Source organism: Marmota flaviventris, chromosome 1 (genome assembly GCF_047511675.1).
Source record: "Marmota flaviventris isolate mMarFla1 chromosome 1, mMarFla1.hap1, whole genome shotgun sequence".
Lineage (NCBI taxonomy): Eukaryota > Metazoa > Chordata > Mammalia > Rodentia > Sciuridae > Marmota > Marmota flaviventris.
This window is the reverse complement of record NC_092498.1, coordinates 116,561,002-116,580,691: the sequence shown is the minus strand read 5'-3', so window position 1 is coordinate 116,580,691 and position 19,690 is coordinate 116,561,002. Positions and strand designations below refer to the sequence as shown.

The 19,690-nt window shown below is 50.1% G+C and overlaps 1 protein-coding gene across 3 annotated transcripts in view; it reads left to right on the top strand.

Annotated features, from left to right (window-relative positions):
* Positions 1–19,690, top strand: part of Grk3 (G protein-coupled receptor kinase 3) — a 115,844-nt gene that overhangs the window by 40,957 nt on the left and 55,197 nt on the right. For 2 of the 3 annotated variants that reach the window (XM_027955882.2, XM_071615084.1), the window contains one exon: positions 12,485–12,558. The exons of the other annotated variant lie outside the window; for it this stretch is intronic. In XM_027955882.2, coding sequence (XP_027811683.1) covers positions 12,485–12,558 — 74 coding nt within the window. The remainder of the gene's footprint in view (positions 1–12,484; positions 12,559–19,690) is intronic. 3 annotated transcript variants of the gene reach the window in all.

The following is a 19,690-nucleotide window of genomic DNA, read 5'->3' as shown; positions in this document are numbered from 1 at the left end:
GGGCTCAGAGGGCACCTTCTTGCTGCGGGGTTCTCGCAGGTCTCCCCTAGTCTATTTTCTCTGTCTGTGTTTGGTGAAGAGTGGTCACTTGGAGCGCTGGACACATGGCCACCTGGCCACGTGCCTCACCATTGCCCTCTTGTCTATTGGACTCTTAATAATCAGGGCCCCAAATCTCTCCATTATCTCAATGACTGATCCCATTAATTGATGTCAGAATGTTTTGTTGACACTTCAGGAGAACGTGTGTGTGGATTAACCAGGACAGCAGGAGTGACAGAGTCAGAAGGCCGGGTACCTATTCATGGCCTTCCTAATGGCCTTTCTTTCATGAATTTTTCTTCCTCCACAGTTCTAAGAAGTGAAAGCTCTCGTACCTACACAATTATCGTGTGTCACGTAGACATTTTTAAATAGAGCCATGGCTCTGGCTGATAAGTAGAGTTCAGCGAGGACGTACCAAAGGCTGCAGGAGGAGACCAACATAGCGGACTAACTGCGCCCTGGACCGTGCTCACCCTGTTGGGACTCGGGAAACAGGGCCAGTCACCCATGGGAGGTGGGTCAGGAGTGCCCAGCCAGGTGTGTGGGACTAGTGAGTTGCTGGTTTCCTCGCTCATAACTTTCTGCAGGGCAGGAGGCACTTCCTCAAGGCGGGTACACGGCTTGCTCACCCGCTGAGGGGCAGGGAGTTGGTCCCAGTTTGGGGGGGTGTGCTTGGGTGACCCCGGGCTCATCCTCTGTACTGCACTGCTGTGTGACTGCAGGGTGTGCGTCTGCACTTCTTCTGGGTAAATACCTGAGTCTGAGGCTCTTGGGTCAAGGACAAACGTGCACCTAACTTAAAGAGGCTTCCCAAAGAGGCTGCAGGGTCACCTTGGCAGTGGCAGTGGTGGGATTTCCAGTTGCTCTGCAGCCTGGGCGGCACCGGGGGATTTTGCTATTTGTTTTGCTTTTCTTCTAAGGATAGCGGCATCTCACTGGGGTCCGAGTTTGCATTTTCCTAGTCACTCCTGAGGGTGGGCACCCTTTCCTGTGCGTATTTGACTTCTATATACCTTCTTGGGTGAAGTGCTCAAGTCTTATGCCTAACATCAAGTTTTAGAGTGGACTATTTGGGCTGTTATTTTTGAGTTTTGATAGTTCTTCATGCATTTTGGATGCAGGTCCTTCATCAGACTTATGTGGTGCAAACATTCCATATACGAGGCTTGTCTTTGCAATTTCTTAACCAGACATTTCTAGTGTAAGGACGTTCAATCTGTCCATTTTTTCTTTGGTAGATCACATGGGATCTTAGTGGGTTTTGCTCACCCCAGGGTTGGAGAGATTTTCCTGTGTGTGTGTGTGTGTGTGTGTTTTTTCTGGGAGGGGGTGGGTACTGGGGATTGAACTCAGGGGCACTCGACCACTGAGCCCCATCCCCAGCCCTATTTTGTATTTCATTTAGAGACAGGGTCTCACTGAGGTGCTTAGGGCCTTGCTTTTGCTGAGGCTGGCTTTGAACTCGCGATCCTCCTGTCTCAGCCTCCGAGCCTCTGAGATTACAGGTGTGTGCCACTGTGCTCAGTTCCTGTGGGTTTTCTTTCTGCAGAGGTTGTGGTTTAGGGAGGGACATCCAGCCTGAGGTTTGTTTTTGTAGAGGCTGCCTGTTTTTACACCTGGATGTATGTCCAGCACCATTTCCTGGAAAGACTTTCCTCTCCTTAAATCCCTTCTGCACCTTGGTGAAGAACCCACCGGCCTCGTGCCTGAGCACCTCCTCTGGCATCTCTTCTGATCCACTCTGTGGGCTCCTCCTTTCTCCACAGCCTGCTGCCTTGAAACCACACAGCGTGAACCTCTAACTTTGGTCTTCTTTTTTCAGAAAGTTATTTTCTCATTTCTTTGCTTTTCTTCATATACGTTTTAGAATCGGTTCATTGACTGCGACAAAAATTGCTATTGGATTTCTGACTGGGATTGTGCTAAGTCCGTAGCTAGATCTGGGGAGAAGCAACACCTTACAACACTGAGTCTTCCAATCCACGAACATGGTCTTCTCTTCATTTATTTGGATCTTTTGAATTTGTTCATCAGTATTTTGTAAGTTTCTTACCTTTATTTTATTTTTTTAAATTTTATCTTATTTTTATGTGGTGCTGAGGATGGCACCCAGTGCCTCACACGTGCCAGGTGAGCACTGAGCCCCAGCCCCAGCTCGGTATTTTGTAATTTTTATCATGCAAATAACACACATATCGGGTCGGATTTCTTCCTGAATGTTGTAATTTTTGGTGCTAGTATAAATTTTGCTGTTGTTCATATTTAAATTTCCCATTTTTCGTTGCTAATACAGAGAAATAATTCACCAATAGTGGTATGCAAAAAAACATACCAATGAATATATCTAGTTAGTTGATTTCTGAAATTAGACATAGGGCTCTTTTGATTCCATCATTTCTCAATTAAAAAAGATGTTGATTCTACTATGTCAATACAGTATTTAAGTAATTCATTTTTCCTGTTGTACTTTTAGTGCTTTTGGACCAACTTTCAAAAGTTTATAAAAATTGCCTTAAAATAATTGGATTATGAGGCCTTTTTATTTTTCCACACAGCATAATTGTGGTGGGTAGTCACCATCTGCTCTTTGGGTAATTTAATTTTTGCTCTTGGACTGCTATGTTGATGTCCCCTGTCTGTCCGGGTCTCCCGGGTGACCTCCAGACCTCCCCTAGGCGGCTTGCCTCTGTCCATCTCGTCTTCCCTCTCTACCCCAGGATGACCATGACTTTATAATTCGATTAATTTTATTATATTTAGAGAAGTAGAATCTTAGAGTTGAGGAAATTCTGGAAATTAATCCAAGGCTTTCTTCTTTTAAACTTGGAGGAAAAAAAAAAAAGTACTCCCGCGAGAGAAACCAGAGGCGCATTTTGTGAATTTGTCCACGTGGGACGTCAACGCGCAAGGTCAGCTGTGAAACGCTGCGGGCTCAGAGCTGAGCCACAGCCTGTGCCGCGGTGCCGTGTCCCCCCTGTCCCCGTGAGGCGGCGCTTGAGGTGCTGCAGGTGGGGGGTTCCTGGAGATTGGAGACTGGTGCTCGCGCTCAGCCGGCTGCAAACCACAGACTGCAGAGAAACAGAGGGTCCCCAGACAGCTGTGCGCCTGAGGAGGAGCGGTGCCAACCCCGGCCCCAGGGTGGTGGAAACGCCGAGCACCCCTAGACACCTGACTGTGATCCACTACACCCCAGCAAAGCCAAGTTGACAGCAGTCACATCTGTCATTCATCACATGCAGTCTCATTGTTCACAGTCAGAGGTCGGTTGTTTTTCACTAGCACGACAACTCTTTTCCCAATCATTGTGTAGGCCTGAGCCATTAGTCATTTTTATGATTGCACCTTTCTGACTGTGCCTTTGTATTCTGATGTAGTTTCAAACCCACAGGAAGCCAAGTGGCCAGCGCAAGGGTGCTGGGCCCCGGGAGCGCCTCACACCAGCACCCCCTCCCCACTTCGCTTCCTGCTATTTATCTGTTCTTAACATTCTCTCTGAATCTCTTGGGGTATCTTGGGGACACCACAACCTCCTGACCACTATGTATTTAAGTCTGTATTTCTGTCTGTCTTTTTTCCTACTGGGGATTGAACTCAGGGGCCCTCGACCACCGAGCCACGTCCCCAGCCCTCTTTATATTTTTGAGACAGGGTCTCACTGGGCTGCTTAGGGCCTCACTGTTGCTGAGGATGGCTTGGAACTTGCCTGAGCCACTGGGATGACAGATGTGCACCACCAGGCTCAGCTAAGTCTGTATTTCCACAGAACAAGGTCATTGTCTTAGACGACCACAGTAGTGTTCAAAATCAGGAAATGAGACGCTGCTTTCTGACCCAGGGTCCGTCCCAGCGGTGGTCTCCAGTGCCACTGCTCCCTGCCATTTTCCGGGTCCAGGATCACGCCTGCACGTAGTCCTGAGTCTTCAGACTTGTTGGGTCTCTTGACCAGCCTTTGTCAACGGCGCTGTTCTGCCAACCATCTCTGTACGCGGTTTGCTTCTCGGTGACACACGGGGGTGTTCCCAGTGACATGCTGGCTGTTCCTGGTGACACACTGGCTGTTCCCTGTGTCGCTCAGCTCGCAGGCTCAGTGTTGGTGATTGTCGGTTCTGGACATTTCCTTCAGGTGGGTTTTGAGTGCTCATTGTGACTTTGCACATTTTGCAGGATTTCATTCTGACATCACATAACTGTATTTTGTTCCTCATCAGACTTTCCCTGTCCCCTATGGGCACCCACAGGTGGTCCGACTGCGTCCTCTCTTCTGATTTTGGGGTGTGGTTTGGCTGTAAGAAGCAGCTTTCCCGACTCCTTAATTCAGGGAATGGGTCGTAACCCGGCTCCCATCCTCTACTTTATCACTCTGATTGTCATTGTTCCCCCGTGTGGGGCTCCGATGGGGCCTTGCCCATGCAGGCGAGTGCCCTGCCTCAGCGCCAGCCCCGCCCTCTGGTTGTCCTGGTTTGGTCTGGGAGGAGCCCTCAGGCTGGCTCTTGTGCCTGCGGGTGCTTTCCTGTGATCTGAGTGACTTCTTTGGGGCACCCTGTGTCGGCCCCTGCTGCCCCTGCCCCTTCTTCTCTCCCGGCTGTCGGCTCTCCCTCCCGGTCCCCTGGACAGAGAATGGCGTGTGGAGACCTGGGTGTTCAGAAGCTCTTGGTCACTGGAGTCATCGCCTGTGACTGTGTCACTTCTTCTCTGTCCTTTAGTGGAGATAGCAAAGGAGTGTGTTTGTGCGTATCTGTCCCTCTGTCGGTCCATCTGTCCACCCTGCTTACAGCAGTATGTTCACACAGATGCTCCAGCAAGCCTCCTGGTCCCTCCCCTTGTCCTCTTTCCTCCAAGTGGGCCCCAGCAGAGTGGCGTCAGAAGCGTGGCCTCCTGGCACTGCAACCCACTGGCTGGAGGTCACATGGGTTCCATTCTTTTCAAAGGGGATTGGCGCACACTGTCACCCACAGATTAACTGTGATAAATACGTCAACCCCAGAGACCCCTCCCCTCTGGGAAGACAGAAGATTTTCACCCCCCAAAAGTTCCCTCGCACCGCCTCTCAGGTAGCTCGCGGCTCCAGGGCCGAGAATCTTCCTGACTTCTTAAACTGCAGCTTTCCTGCTCCGGCATTTTGTACGGAGGGAACTGACAGTGTGCTTCCCTTGATGTGGGGCACACTCGCCCGGCGGGGTGTCTGGCACACACTTACTCTGAGGGCTGGTTTGCCGCGTGGGTGTGGCTGGTTTGAGCGGTACCCAGGTCGCTGGTGAAGCACTGGTCTAGGTGTGTCCGTGACTTTGCGTCTGGAGATCAGCGTCTGAAAGTGGACTGAGTGAAGAGATTGCGGTCACCACTGTGGGTGGGCACCAGGCCATCCACTGTGCGTCTGCTGGACTGGCACAGGTGAAGCCAGGGCGGACTCTGTCTCCTGAGCAGGTGTCCACCACCTGCTGTCCTTGGACATCGGAACTCCTGGTTCTCAGGCCTTGGGACCCCAGGATATGACCAGCAGGCACATCCTGGGTCTCAGCCCACCAGACACAGACTGTCCGCCACTGAGGCCCTGCTTTTCCCACCTGCGGACAGCTCGTCCAGGGACTTCCCGGGCTCCAGGATGCTCAAGTGGATTCCTGTGTCGTCTCCTCCTGTGTCTGGAGGTGTGGGCACGTGTCTGTGTGGCCTGCTTCTGGGGACCCCTGGCTGCCAGGCCCAAGCTTCTGGGTCATTTATCTGATTGCTGAATAGTTTTCCATTTTGTGAAAATACCGCACCTTATTTTCCTATCTATAGAATTTGGACCATTTTAAATAAATTATGAATAAGATGCTATGGAGATTCATGCACAAGGCCGTCCAGAAACATGTTTCCAGGTAAATACCTAATAGAGGAATCACTGGGTTCTGGGTTGTGTTTGACTTTGTAAGAAGCTTTTGATTATTTTCCCAGCCTGTTCAGAAGCTGCAATAGAGTTGTCCAAAAATATAGAACCACACTGTGTGTGTGTGTATTTAATCCAAAGAACTGGCTCACGTGACCATGGAGACTGGCAGTCTGAATCCACAGCGAGGCCAGCAGGCTGGAGGCCAGGGGAACAAGGGAGTCTGAAGGGGCCTGGTGGGGATGCCCCTGGCCAGGGGATCCTGGACCTTCTGTTCTCTTCAGGCCTTCAACTGATTGGATGCGGCCCACCCCTACCTGAGCCATCTGCTTACCTAAAGTTTACTGATTTAAATGCTAATGTCGTCCCCAAACACCCTCCATGTTAAAATCGACCACTACAAGTCTACTTGAGTCAACTTGGCACTCCCCTGCATCTCTTTATACCATAATTAGCATCAAATAAAGACTAAGACAAGGTCACCTGTCTGCCTAAGGGACATATAATGATGCTTCCTACACCTGAGAGCACTGAGTCCTTTGCTCTTGTTTTAGTCACCTTTTTCGCTGCTGTGACTGAAGGACCCAACCCACACAATTGTAGGGAGAAGAGGTTTATTCAGAGGCTCACGGTTTCAGAGGTCTCTGTCCCTAGGAGGCCGTTCCATTGCTCAGGGCTGGAGGTGAGGCAGAACATCACGGAGAAGGGTGTGGCGGAAGAAGCAGCTCACAGGAGATGAGAAGCAGAGAGGGGGGGTCACTGGCCAGGTACAGCTATGTACCCCAAGACTACGCCCCAACCCCACCTCCTCCAGCCACACCCCACCGGCCTCCGGTCACCCCTCAGTCAGTCCCATGGGGCTTGGTTCCCTGATGGGGTGGAGGCCACCTATGTCCCCTCATCTCTCCTCTGAACCTTCTTTCTGTCTCACCGTGAGCTTCGGGGGCCACCTCATCTAAGCCGTCACAGCCACAAGAGGAAGTGAGGGCCTCACAGGGTCTTTCCTGCCCTCCCTGCCCTCCTGAAACCCAGCTGCCGCGGTGGGAAGTCCCACCACTCACACTCCCGACCGCGTGTCCCTGCACGCCACGGTGATGACGGGCGGCTTCTGCAGCCGGCGCGTGGTCACAGCTGCTCTGCACGCTGCGGCCTCCTCACCTGCCCTGCCCTGCCCTGCCCTGCTCCCTGGGCCACCAGCCAGCACCTCGGGGGACCTTCACGGTTGGGGGGGCAACCCTGCACTCCCGGAGCTCTGCCCCTAGCGCTTCTGCATGCGTCCGGTGGCAGCTCCTGCTGGCTTTCATCACGGGCCAGTCACAGCAGCTGGTGGCCAGGTGCCTCCACGCCCCTCAGCTGCCCATGGAGCCGAGTCCAGCTTGGCCCTCGCCCCGACGACGGCACTGTGGGCCTCAAGGCTGTCGAGGGAGGGGAGGGAGGAGCCCTGCCTTGGGAGTGGCAGTGTGAGCGCCGGGGAGTGCCGGAGGTCCTCTAGAGCAGGGTCACCACGGGCCACCAAGACCCTCCCTCCCGCCACGCTCTCTGGAGGAGGAAATGTCACCGCTCCATCTCTCCCCATAGGGTGCTCAGCCTCTGCCCAGTTCTTGTTGGATGGTTTCTCTTTTAAAAATCAACTTGCAGGGGTCTTGTTTGTCTGAATGTCTGTAAATAAGGCCATTTTCTGACGTAGGTTTGGCTGGTCCCTTCTCAGAGTCATTTGATGAGAAGTTCTAAATCACGGTAGCGTGTGATTCATTATTTCTGTTTGTACCCTGCCTAAGAAACCCTGGGCATCGATATTTCTGGTGAAGATATTCTCAATGTGGTCTGAGACATTATAATTTTTGCCTTTTATACTTTGTTTCACGATCATTCTTAATTTGATTTTGAGGGGTGCCGGGGAGTGAACTCAGGGGCACTTGACCACTGTGCTACATCCCAGCTCCATTTTGTATTTTATTTAGAGACAGGGTCTCACTGAGTTGCTTAGGGCCTCACTTTGGCTGAGGCTGGCTTTGAACTTGGAATCCTCCACCTCAGCTTCCTGAGCTGCTGGGATCATAGGTGTGCACCACCTTGTGCAGCCTTAATTTAATTCTTTATGAGGAGTGAAGTGACAGTTCCTTTCACTTCACCTCCCACCCCAATTTTGATATGTTTTTCCAGCACCGTTTGTTAATCAGACTTGAACTGACTCTATGAATATGGGTGTGTCCCTGACTCCCTGTTCTGTTTCTTGATCTCGTCCGACACCAGTGTCACCCCCATGCTGACTCTAGGATGTCCAGTGAGTCTTGAAATCAGTGCCTGTCACTGAACCCCGCTCTTCTCTCCCAGGATGTTCTAGGTACTCAATCACGTCTGCATTTCCATATAAATTTTAGAATCAGCCTGTTACTGTCTTTAAACATCCTCCTGGGGCTATGATTGGAATGGCATTGAGTCCACAGATCAACATAGAGATAATTAACATGCAAGCAATACTGACGTCTTCTGATTTTTGAATGAGTATATGCTTCCATTTATTTAGATTTTTAATTTCAGTAATATTTTGTGGTTTTTAGCCTAATGGATTTTACATGTCTCTTGTTTATTTATCTTTAGGCATTGAGGGGTTTTTGGTATTACTGTGAATGGAGGCCCTTCTGATCCCATTTTAAAATCATGTGCTGTGTGTAGAAATTTCACTGAGTCTTATCTCATGACCTTATATCTTGTGGCATCTTCTAACACATATATATTCTAGTAGTTTCTCTGTAGGTAGGATTTGCCACGTAGGTAACCAGGCTGGCTGTGAATGGAATCCATTTGAACCTTCCTTTCCAATGCGCATGACCTTTATTTTATTTTCACACGTTATTGCACTGGCTAAACCGCAAGTGTGACATGGAGCAGAAGGTGTGAGGCTGTACATTCCAGCCTCTGCTAAGCTGGCTGGGTTGTCTTCATTTCACAGCTTGGGAAGTCCTCACAGACTCTTGTATCTGAAATGCCTCTTCCTTTTTCATCATATACCCCAGTGTCATATATAATTTCTCTTTATTATTTTAACAGTCACATGTGCTGTGTGGGTCTTACACTGACCTAAAACCCCCCAAGGAGGGAATGCCACCTGTCTTCCCCACTGCACCTTCAGTGCACGACACGAGGCTCCTAGGTGACACTCTGCAAATCTTTTGTAGGATCAGTCCACACTAGTAAGGTATTTTAGAGGTTATGCAATTGATTCTCCTTCCCAGTGTTTTAATCTCCTTGGCCAAAATGAGGGGAGTGGTATTTCTTGCAAAGTGTTTCCATATTTCTCTTTCACCCTTTATAATTTTTGGAGGTCAAATTTCAAAAATTTTCATAGAAACCACGTGTGTCTATCTATTGCTTTCATTGATTATTTTATAAAAAGTATTGCAATTATTGGGATTAATTCTTGTAAAATACGGTAGTGGCAGATTGGAATGGATTGCCCTTCTGGGTATTAGAGTCCACACTAAGAAGTTAACTAATGTTCAGGAAGTGAGTGTTCAGGATTGGGAAATCACAGCGCCTCAAGTGCAGAGACAGGTAAATGCATCCCACAGTTATTCAGTGGGCAGGTGGTGAGGCCCTATTTTTATTATTTCAAATGTGGAGAAATGAGCGCTGGTAACGTGGCTCAGTGGTAGTGATCCCCTCGTATGTGTAAGGCCCCGGTTCAGTCTCCAGCACCACAATAAATAAAATAAACAAAAGATGGAGAAATTGCAATGATGACGTGAACTTGTTAGGCAGAGTATTTCCTTTTTGTGTTTTGAGACAGGGTCTTACAAATATATTTTGTAAAAGAAGGGCTGGGGTAAAGCTGGACCTGGTTTAACCTCCTTATTGGAAAAAGAAGGAGAGAAAGGAGGGAGGGAGGGAGGGAGGGAGGGGAGGGGGAGGAGGGACATATTCCCTTACTTTTGCCCTTTGCCCTCTGGTGTGGGCTCTGAGCTGAGTGGTGCTTCCTGCTTCCTGGGGATTCAGGGCTGGGGAGGCAACTTGCTTTAGCCTGGAGCAGGAGCTCTGGGATCCACTCCCTCTTCTTGCTGCTTCATTGTAAGAGCCCCGCTCACTCGGCTGGTAGAGTGTAGACGCAGGAACACCACTAGTTCCCAGCAGTAGTCACGGCAACGCCTTGGGTCATTCTGCACCTCGGCCATGGAGACTGCGTGACAGGAGCAGGTGGAAACATTGAACCTGAGGGTCCCTCACCTCATTCCGCTCCCTCCTTCCCTGGGGGCCTTTCTTTTCTGCTCCCCCCTCCTCCTCCTCCTGCTAATGCCCCTCCTCCCCCCCTCCCCCCTTCCTTCCTTTTTTCCATTAGATTCTTCCTCTGTAGTGGGAGGTGACAGAGGGAAGTGACCAGAGGCTTGTGGTCGCTTTTGGTGGTCACAAGTGCTGTCCACCAAGTGTGCTGTGCAGTGTGTGTGTGTGTGTGTGTGTGTGAGAGAGAGAGAGAGAGAGAGAGAGAGAGAGGGAGGGAGAGGGAGAGAGAGGGAGAGAACTGATATAGAGGCCCCTTAAGGGAAAGGAGTGTCCGTGCTATCCGTGTTCAGGATGCAGAGAAGACTCCTCCCTGAGCTGGGGACAGCAGGGAAGAAGCCCTGAGGAGGCAGAGAGGGAGCCAGCTTCCTGTCAGGTTGGAGAGGACAGTCACCCCCAGGTTCCAAGGGCACCACAGGCTGTGGCCCAGGGGGTGGTCTCTTTTTTTTTTTTGTCATTTAAATGTTTTGTAAACATCTGCATTTGGATATGTTCAACATATCCGAGTCCAAATTCTCATTTTAGTTTTCCCAAAGTAGAAGAAAAGTTACACAAACAGAAATGGAGACTAAGGACAGAAGGTGAGCAAACCCTCAGGGGCACGTGGAGACACTTTGCTGAAGACGGATAAACGAGTACCGGCCACTGCCCAGTGGTGCAGGGGGTTCTGCTTATTATCTTCCTATTCCTATTAAGGAAGCACTGCATCCCCCGAGGGCAGAACACACCGGTTCATGAAGTGCCAAGGGACATTCATCTGCACAGACCAAGTTTGGGGCCCAGATCAAATTTCAGTAAATTCAAAAGTGAGATCACACTGTGTTCTCTGGCCACAACCAGGCTACGCAGTAACCACTGTGTGGAAGACACCTGAGGAGTACCCCATTATATTTGGAAATTAAGCAGCCTGCTTCAGAATGACCCAGGAGTCAAAGAAGAAATGACGAGGGACATTAGAAATGAGTATGAAATGAATGAAAATGAAAAGACAGCCGTCACCCTTATTTACGATCATTTACAGAGTCCCCTCTGAGCCTGGTGTCCCTCCTGTGTCCTGCCCCCCCTGGCCAGGCACTGAGGGTCCTGCAGAGGTGAGCCTGGCCGTGCTCCCAGGGCCTGCGCCGTCCTGGCCCTCAGAGGCCTGGCCTGGCCATTTAGCCGGGCAGATTCAGCCTTTTTCTTCAGTTCTTGCGCAGACACTTACCATCCTCAAGGTCCTGTTCCTACACTAAGGAGGGGAATTTGTGGGGCAGGACGCACAGGCGCAGATCCTACACCCGCAGGCCCCTGTCCATGAACACGGCATCAAAGCCGCTCCTTGGTCTGTCTTACCCGGGGAGGAACATTCACCCACCTCCTCCCGACCTTTTGGACTTTCTATGAGTCTTTGGTTCCTTCTGTGGCCGCCGTTTCTGTGAACAGCCCTTCCGTCCCTTGGGCTTTCCGGAGTTTGCTGGTCTCAGTGGCTCTCCTTGGCCTGGTGTTGCTTGTCCCGTCCGAGTGCATTCCCCCTGTCGAGGCTGGAGGTGCAGGTGTGCAGGGTGGGGACCTGGTCAGAGAGGTGCCTAGAGAGTGGTGGACACATGTGGGCAGAGTCGTGGAAACAGATATCCACTCAGCACACACTTGCTGACCTCCTGTGCGGTGGACACTGTGCGGCAGGTGGCATCTGACTCGTCAGAGCCGATTTCAGAGCAGAGGTGGCTTTTGGGTGTGCTGTGAGGTCTGAGCAGTTGTCCTCTAGCCAGAGGAGGACACAGGGTCCTGCCTCTCAAGGTGAGGCAAGGCTCCTGAAGGAGCAGCCAAGGAAGGAGGAGGACCCGGACCTCTCCCACCAGGGGTCGGGGAGGGTGGAGGCACAGGGTGGGCAGCAGGGGACGGGTGGGCAAGGCCACCGCCTCTGTCTCCTGACAGGGCTTTGTCCTGTTTCTGTGGGCGTCACCTCTCAGCCCCGCACTTCTGCTGCCCGCACCTGCCGTCTGTCTGTCCTCCCTGCTACTGGCTGCAGTGACCAGGGGCCCAGTGGTGTCCTCCCTAGCCTGCGCGTGGTGCATATTGAGACAGCGGGTGGCGGGGTGTGAGCAGGGAAGGCACCAGGCAGCCAGTGTGCTGGGCTCCCACCTGGAGCACGTCCCCACGTCCCTCCGGGAGCCATCAGCCCCGTGAACTCCTTGTTTTTTTTTTTTTTAAGGCAGGGGAGGAAGAGGTTGAGAGATAAACTCAGTAGTTTGAAGACACCCTCTGGGGTAAGATTTCGAATTGTTCCCCACCCTGAATATTTTTATTCTTTTCCTTTAGGTTTCTTGCTATTTAAAGATTTTTGTTTGAATGAAATTAATGAAGCTGTCCCTCAGGTGAAGTTTTATGAAGAGGTAAGAAGTGACCGTTTTACTGATGCTTTTACTTCAAAAGCATATTTCAACTGTACTTTGGAAAGTCTTGCCATGCTGACACCTCACACACGCAGAGATCCAGGAATGCAGCGGGCCGGGCAGGGCCTGGGGTTCATCAGAGACGCCGAGGTCACCTGGAAGAGCCGGGCCTGTTCCTTCAGGCTCTCGAGCACCAGGGGGCAGAGAACAGCTGGACCCGAGTCCCCGAGAAGCAGGCTCCTCTAGAGGTGCTGGGGTATCAGCTCTGGAGGTTTTGGGGGAGCTGATTTTGGAGCCCTGAGCAGAGGCAGAGGGCTCCGAATTGGAGTAACAAACCAGGGACTTGGTGGGACTTGGGACAGTCCTCAAGCACACAGCTGGTTCCCCCACAAAGGCTGGGTCACATGTGAGCCTGCAGGGGACTGAGGGGAGAGGGCAGAAGTTTCTGGAAGCACATTGAAAAGGCACTCAGCCTTACAGAGCTTAGGACGTTCTCGCCTGCGGAGGGGGGAGCTGAACACAGAACAGGCAAGAGGAGGACCGGGAGGAGAGGCCTGTGGGTCGGCTCTTGGCTTGGGGTGCAGCGGGCAGGTGAGGGTTCAGCCCTGGCTCCTGGTGGCAGGAGGTTGCTTCTGGGAGGCGGGCCAGGAGCGGTTTCTGGCTGGACTGACAACCACGTGAGACGGGAGGACCCCAAGCCCAGGCTGAGTCTCCCTCCCAAGACATCCCTGAGGGTTGGAGGCCCAGAGCTGAGCTGGGAACTTCTGCAGGGAGAAGCTGACTCTAGTGCTGAGGAGGCAGAATGCCCTGCTGAGGCCCACGGTGGGCCATGCCCGGGGAAGGGTCCACCCAGGGGCAGGCGGGCTCCACAAAGATGGTGACCCAGACCCCCCCAGCTTGGTCGTATGATGGCTGATGAGCCTCTCCCCCACCCCAGGAAGAGCCCAAGAGGACCTCTGTCTTTATGTGCAGATGTAAGATGACGACATATAAAGATGTCACAGTGTCCAGGAAACAGGAAGATCATAGACACACTAAGAGGAGAGACCAGGAGAAGCAGACCCCCAGATGGCGGGGCACTAGGGCCAACTGACAGGCACTTCAGAATTCCTGTGAATAAGATGGTCCAGAGATAGAGGACAAGACGGGCAGTGGGGGTGGAGGGCTGTTTAATTTCAGCACAATGTGAATTTATTATGAAGAATCAAATGGCCGTTCTCAGACAGAAAGGACAGTGTTGAAGTTAGAACTTAACGTCGGGGTTCAGCAGCGGGGACGTTACACACACGATACGTACGACCCGTCGACAGGAAGCAGGTCAGCAGGTGACCACACCGAGCAAAGCCGAGAGAGAAAGGTAACAGAAAAAAGAAATAGGTAAGACCATTAGAGCCAGGTGGGCCCTGTTTCAAGGCCTGCTTCAGGTGGAATCGGAGTTCCGGAAAGAAGAGAGCAGGCAGAAGCGGTGGCTGAAGAGTAAGGTCACAGCTCTCCGTCTCCTTTCCCTTACTATAAATGGACAAACCCCCCGAGGTAGACCTGCTTTCAGACGGATGAAGACACAAAATTCTGTCATACACAGTTTATAAGAAAAACACTAACAACACTAAGATGATTCTGACAGTTTTACTAAAGGGTACAAAGCAGCTTCTTACAGTTAAAACAAACAAACAAAAAAACACCTTAGAGCCGGGTGTGGCGGGTGGCACAGGCCTGTCATCCCACTGGGTCGGGAGGCTGAGGCAGGAGGATCCTGAGTTCCAAGCCAGACTCAGCCAAGGCAAGGCCCTAAGCAGCTCAGTGAGACCCTGCCTGTAAATAAAATACAAAATAGGGCTGGGGGTGGGTCTCAGGGGTCGAGGGACCCTGGGTTCAATCACTGGTACCCCCTCCCCCCAAAAAAACAACTTAGGAAACTCTAAGCAGAATCAATTGCAAAGGAGATGTATCTTTACACACCATTTTAAGGCCATGAACATTTATCCAGAGAAAAATCTTAAAAGCAACCCAAGCCCAGAGCAAGGAAGAAACATGTTACTTTTAAGTCTCAAGTTTTCAGTTTTGTGAATAGTGTAACAAAATTGACACAGGTGCAATAAATCAAATAGGTTGGAAATCATAATCTAGAGCTCCTCTATATATGAGTTGTTATTTTCTAATTATATTCTTATTTTAATGACATCATCTATTACATAGTGGGAATTTTTTCAGCTGTGCCCACCTAGGCCAACATGGGTGAGGAGAAATAACTGTAAAACCACCAAAGCCAGCCCAGTGATCAACCTAGAATCTACAGCCAGCAAAAATCTCCTTTAAAAGTGAAAGTGAAATAAAAATATGTTCAATAAATAAAACCTGAGGGGATGGGTCGGCGGGGGCCTGCATTAGCAAGCACCCTGAAGACAGGAACTGGGGGCAGGAGGGAGGTGAACCTGGTGGCTCTGGAGGGAGGAGCAGGGGGCACACGAGGGTGAACACATCAGTAAACACGAATGAGCTGACTGCCGAACAGTGGCTCCCCTCCCCAGAGTGAAAATGTACACGTGACCAAAATGACTGTCACACCAAAGGCAGGAGAGGTGCATGACGTTGAAGTGCCTTAAGGTTCTGAGATGGTTGAGGGGTAGTCAAATGAGGGTTAGCGTTGGACTGACCAGTCCAGGGTGGGGATTGTAATCACTAGGGTAACTGCTAAGAAAAACAAGGTGTGGACATCTAACAGTTAAAAGAGAAAAATGGAACAAAACGACCTATTAATCAAGAAAGGTAATAAAGGAATTCAAGGGGGACATAAAAATAGGTTAAACTGAAAACGAAGCAGAGTAAGATCGTAGCTGTAAATGCATTTAATGTAAATGAACCAGAATCTCCAAGTAAAAGACTTGAGGTTTCGGACTGGATAAAGAAGCAAAACCCTGTCATATCCCATTTATAAGATTTTTTTTTTTTTTAAAGAGAGAGAGAGAATTTTTTAATATTTATTTTTTAATTTTCGGCGGACACAGCATCTTTGTTTGTATGTGGCACTGAGGATCGAACCCGGGCCACACGCATGCCAGGCGAGTGCGCTACCGCTTGAGCCACATCCCCAGCCCAAGAAAAATATTTTAACAGAAGGAGGAGGAGGGTCTATAATACACCCACCAACCAAACCTAATTGGTATTAGGTTGTTAGACAAGCTACACAGTAATGCTACTTGAGATGGAGAGTGGGGTTTATTAATGATAAAGGATTCAACCCAATAAGTATTGAGTCTTAAGTCAGTATGTTGCAAATAACATAAGTTCTAAGTACATAAAGCAAAAATAGATTTAAAATAAACAGGACAAATCTACCACCCTAATGGAAGATATTAATACACTCCCTGCTTACAGAACAAACAAAATAACTGATAAGAATATAGAATATGTTGAGTTGATGGACATATGTAGATGCCGAATCCAGCAAAAATAGAATTCTCCATCTTTGAAGTACACACAGAACATTTATCAAAATAGATCATGTTCTGGCCCCTAAAGGGAGTGCCTACAGATTTCAAGATTGAAATTGCTCAGTTTCTTTTCTGAGCACAATAGGTTTAAGCTCAAATCAAATAACTAGGAAGTCCTTAACTGCTTGGAAATTAATATACCTCCAAGTAATTATAGGTCAAAGGAGAAACTAAAATTGAAATTAGGAAATATTTTAAACTAAAATATATTTAAGAAATGACATAAGGTATTATTATTAACATCATTATTTTATTTTGCTTTAAAAAGCATTTTAAACGATCCAATGAAAATGTAGCATAATTAGGGCTGATACTAGTAACCTTTGTACGAATTTGAAAATTGGAGAAAAATTCCTGTCTTTTTGGCTTTTCATATGTATGTGAAAGTGTCATAGTTCCCACTTTAAAAAAATTATATCAGTGTATTTTCAGGAAGAATCATGAAATCATGTTGAATATTAGCCGGCATGTAAAAAGAGTAAGCTAAATCTAAAAAGGTTTTATTGGGTCTAAAGTAACGTTCGTTATCTGAACAATAATCAGGAGTTTTATCTGAATAAGTCTCATGCTTCATCTGTCAATTTTTTCCCCTTTCTGTGTTCCTGAATGCGCCAACTGTGCACTTGAGCGGTACTGCACCCCCTGGGCCAGGCGATGGACCTCCTTTAGCAGATGACCTCCGCTGGGGTGAAACGCTGCGGGCAGTCTCCTGCGGTTGTCGCTGAAGCGTCTTTGCAAACTCAGTGGCGGCCGCTGTTGACGTGTTTAGGGTGGACTTTAAGCACTGGTGTTTCTCTTTGCTGACCACCTCTCCTCGCCCCTCTTCTGGCTGGACACAGTCTGGGTCAGGCTCCTCAGAGGATGTCCTAGGGGGATGCTCCAAGCCCCCAGCTCGTATTCTTACTGGATACCGTCCACCCAGGGGCTCAGGTCCCATCCTCTACACCACTGCGGCCTTTGAACACTGAGGCGTTCAGAAGTGTTTTTCTGCCACCCGCTGGTTTTATTCGTCTAATATAGCCATCTTTAATTTCCGCATGCTTTTTGACCCCAGTTCTTAGAAAATTCTGTTGTGGTGTCTGAGGCTGCATTTCCGACCTTACCTTTCTACTTTGCAGCGTCCCCAGGCCTTTAATAGCTACCCACTTCCTGTGGGTGACAGTCCCAGCGGCTCATCCTGGCACCTGACACGGGTGCCCACGGCTGCATTCTTGTTAGCCACCTCCCCCCTTCTCTCCGCCTTCCTAGCTAGAGCTTGCACTCTGGCCGGTCCAGGCCGCTGTCACGTTGGCCACTTCTCTGGTCGGTTCCCACCTGGAGGGCCCCATCTCCTGCCTGGCTTGGGGACGCCTTGCGTCTTTGGAGGTTGGCTCAGGACGGATGGCCTCACGTGCTCCTGGAGCCCTCACCAGCCCCAGGGTGGCGCGCGCTCCTGTGAGCCACGCGGGCCGTCTGTGGTGTCCCTGGCGCCCCTGTTCCGTGCGTGCCTTCGGTGTTTCCATCTCCACCTGGATGGGATCCGGTGACCATGTGCTTCCACCTTGCCGCCCCGCACAGGGCAGCCCACTCAGCCGCCCCAGGCATCTCCCTCCGCCGGAGCCTGAGCTTGCGGGTGCGCAGGCGCTGATCTTGTACCTGAGCGGCGTGCGGGGACGCGGCTTCATGTGTGGGCCCCAGGTACCTCCCGTCAAGTGAGGTCGGCGGTCATCCCCTGCCTACTTTCAGCCTGGCCGCAGGGTGCAGGTTCCACCAGGACCTGAGGAAGCTGTAAGAGGGACGTGAGAGGAGGAAACAACACAACCCCAGAGGTCAGGCTGCTGCCTAGAATTGTTTTCACTCGTGCAACTGTGCAGGGGTGCTCCAAATGACGAGAGCCTCCCTTGTGCTCCCTCTGAGCTTACTCTTGAAAGCAGACTCAGAGCCCAGAGTGGCCTATGGCTTGGTGGCAGTGTTAGATGGATGAGTCAAAGAAGGTGAGCGACAAAGGGGCTGGTCCTGAAGTGGGAGGAGGAGAGCACTGTAGGTAAAGGTCATGTCTAAGTAGAGCCCCTCCCGTGGTGGGCAGGAACTTGGCTGCTGGAATAACTGCAGTGTGGTCGTCATGTGGCTTGAAACTAGGCAGAAGAATATGTCAGTCAGCATTGTGTTGCTGTGACAAAATACCTGAGAAAAACAACTTAAAGGAGGAAAGTTTTATTTTTGCTCATGGTTCCAGTGGTCACAGTCCACAGTTGCTTGTCCCTATCACTATGAGCTTGTGGTGAAGCAGAGCATTGGGGCAGGAAGTCCATGGTGCAGCAAATCTGATCACCTGGTGGTGGCTGGGAAGCAGAAAGAGTGAGAAGAGGGGCTGGGGACAATATACACCCTTCCATGGGATGCCCCAGTGATGCCCCAGTGACCCGTTTCCCCCACCCAGGTTCCCCGCTAGAGTTTACACCACCTCCCAGTAATGCCATAAAATGATGGCTCCGTCAGTGCATTAATCTAGAGCCCTCCTGACCTATCACTTTCCCCAAGGCCACCTCTGCATATGGCTGGCTTGGGGACCAAGTATTCAGTACATGAGCCTGTGTAGACATTCCATATCCAATCCATAGCAAAGAGACACAGGGTTTTGGGAGACTAGAGCAATACATTCAGGTTTTATTCTACAGCCTGGGAAAAGGTTAAACAGGAGCGTTAGGGGTGATGTTCTGTAATTACCAACGGGGTCAAGGGTCAAGGTGACTGATGTGTGACGCTGTCTGCTTCCTGCTGAGCCTTACATCTGATTGTCCTGTTAATTGACAAGAAGGGTGCATACATCTTCAGTTCCAGTTATGGAATATCAATTCCTTCTCTTCTTGCGGCGTTTTCCTGTAGCTCTAAGCCCTGTTCCAAGCTGCACGCTCAGGTCTGAGAGGGACGTCTCTGTGTAGAGCCGACGCCCTGCCAGGCCTCTGGTGACCTCCTGGGACTTGGGTTGGCTTCCCTAGGCAATGGAGCCGGGTCAGCCTTTCATGCCTGTGTCTTCATGACGGTCCCCAGCCGTCCACCCTCAGCCTGTGTTTTGATATATAAAGTGCATTAGGATGGACCATTTCTCCCCTGGTTCTGACAATTTCCATTTTGTATTAGAATGATTTTAGATGCAATGTGTGTCTTTCAAAGGATTTGCTGAGCTTCTTCAACCAGTAAATTTATCTTTCACCAAATCTAGGAAAATTAGTATGATCATTTCTTAAAGCATTTCCTGCCTCTCCCCTCCTCTCTCCTCCTGGGACTCAGTTACATGTATGTTTGGTCTTTGAGTATTCCTCCTGTATATCTCTGATGCTCTGCTTAATTTTTCCCCAGTACTTTTTTGTTCTCTTTTTCAGGTGACATAATCTCTGTGGCTCTGTCCTCAAATTCACGAACGCTCTCTTTTGCCATCTCTAGCCTGCTATGATGTCATCCCCTCGGTGTTTTATTTTGGATGCTGTATTTTTTACTTCTGGAATTTCTACTTGGTTCCTTCTAGAATTGTTCTTTTTTCCTCTGCTACTTCCTCTTTTTCTTCATTACACGAGTGGTTTCTGTCACGTCCAGGTGCAATAGTGGCTTTAAAATCCCCGTCTGATGGCTCAGCATTTGGGTCTCCTTGGATTGGTTCCCGC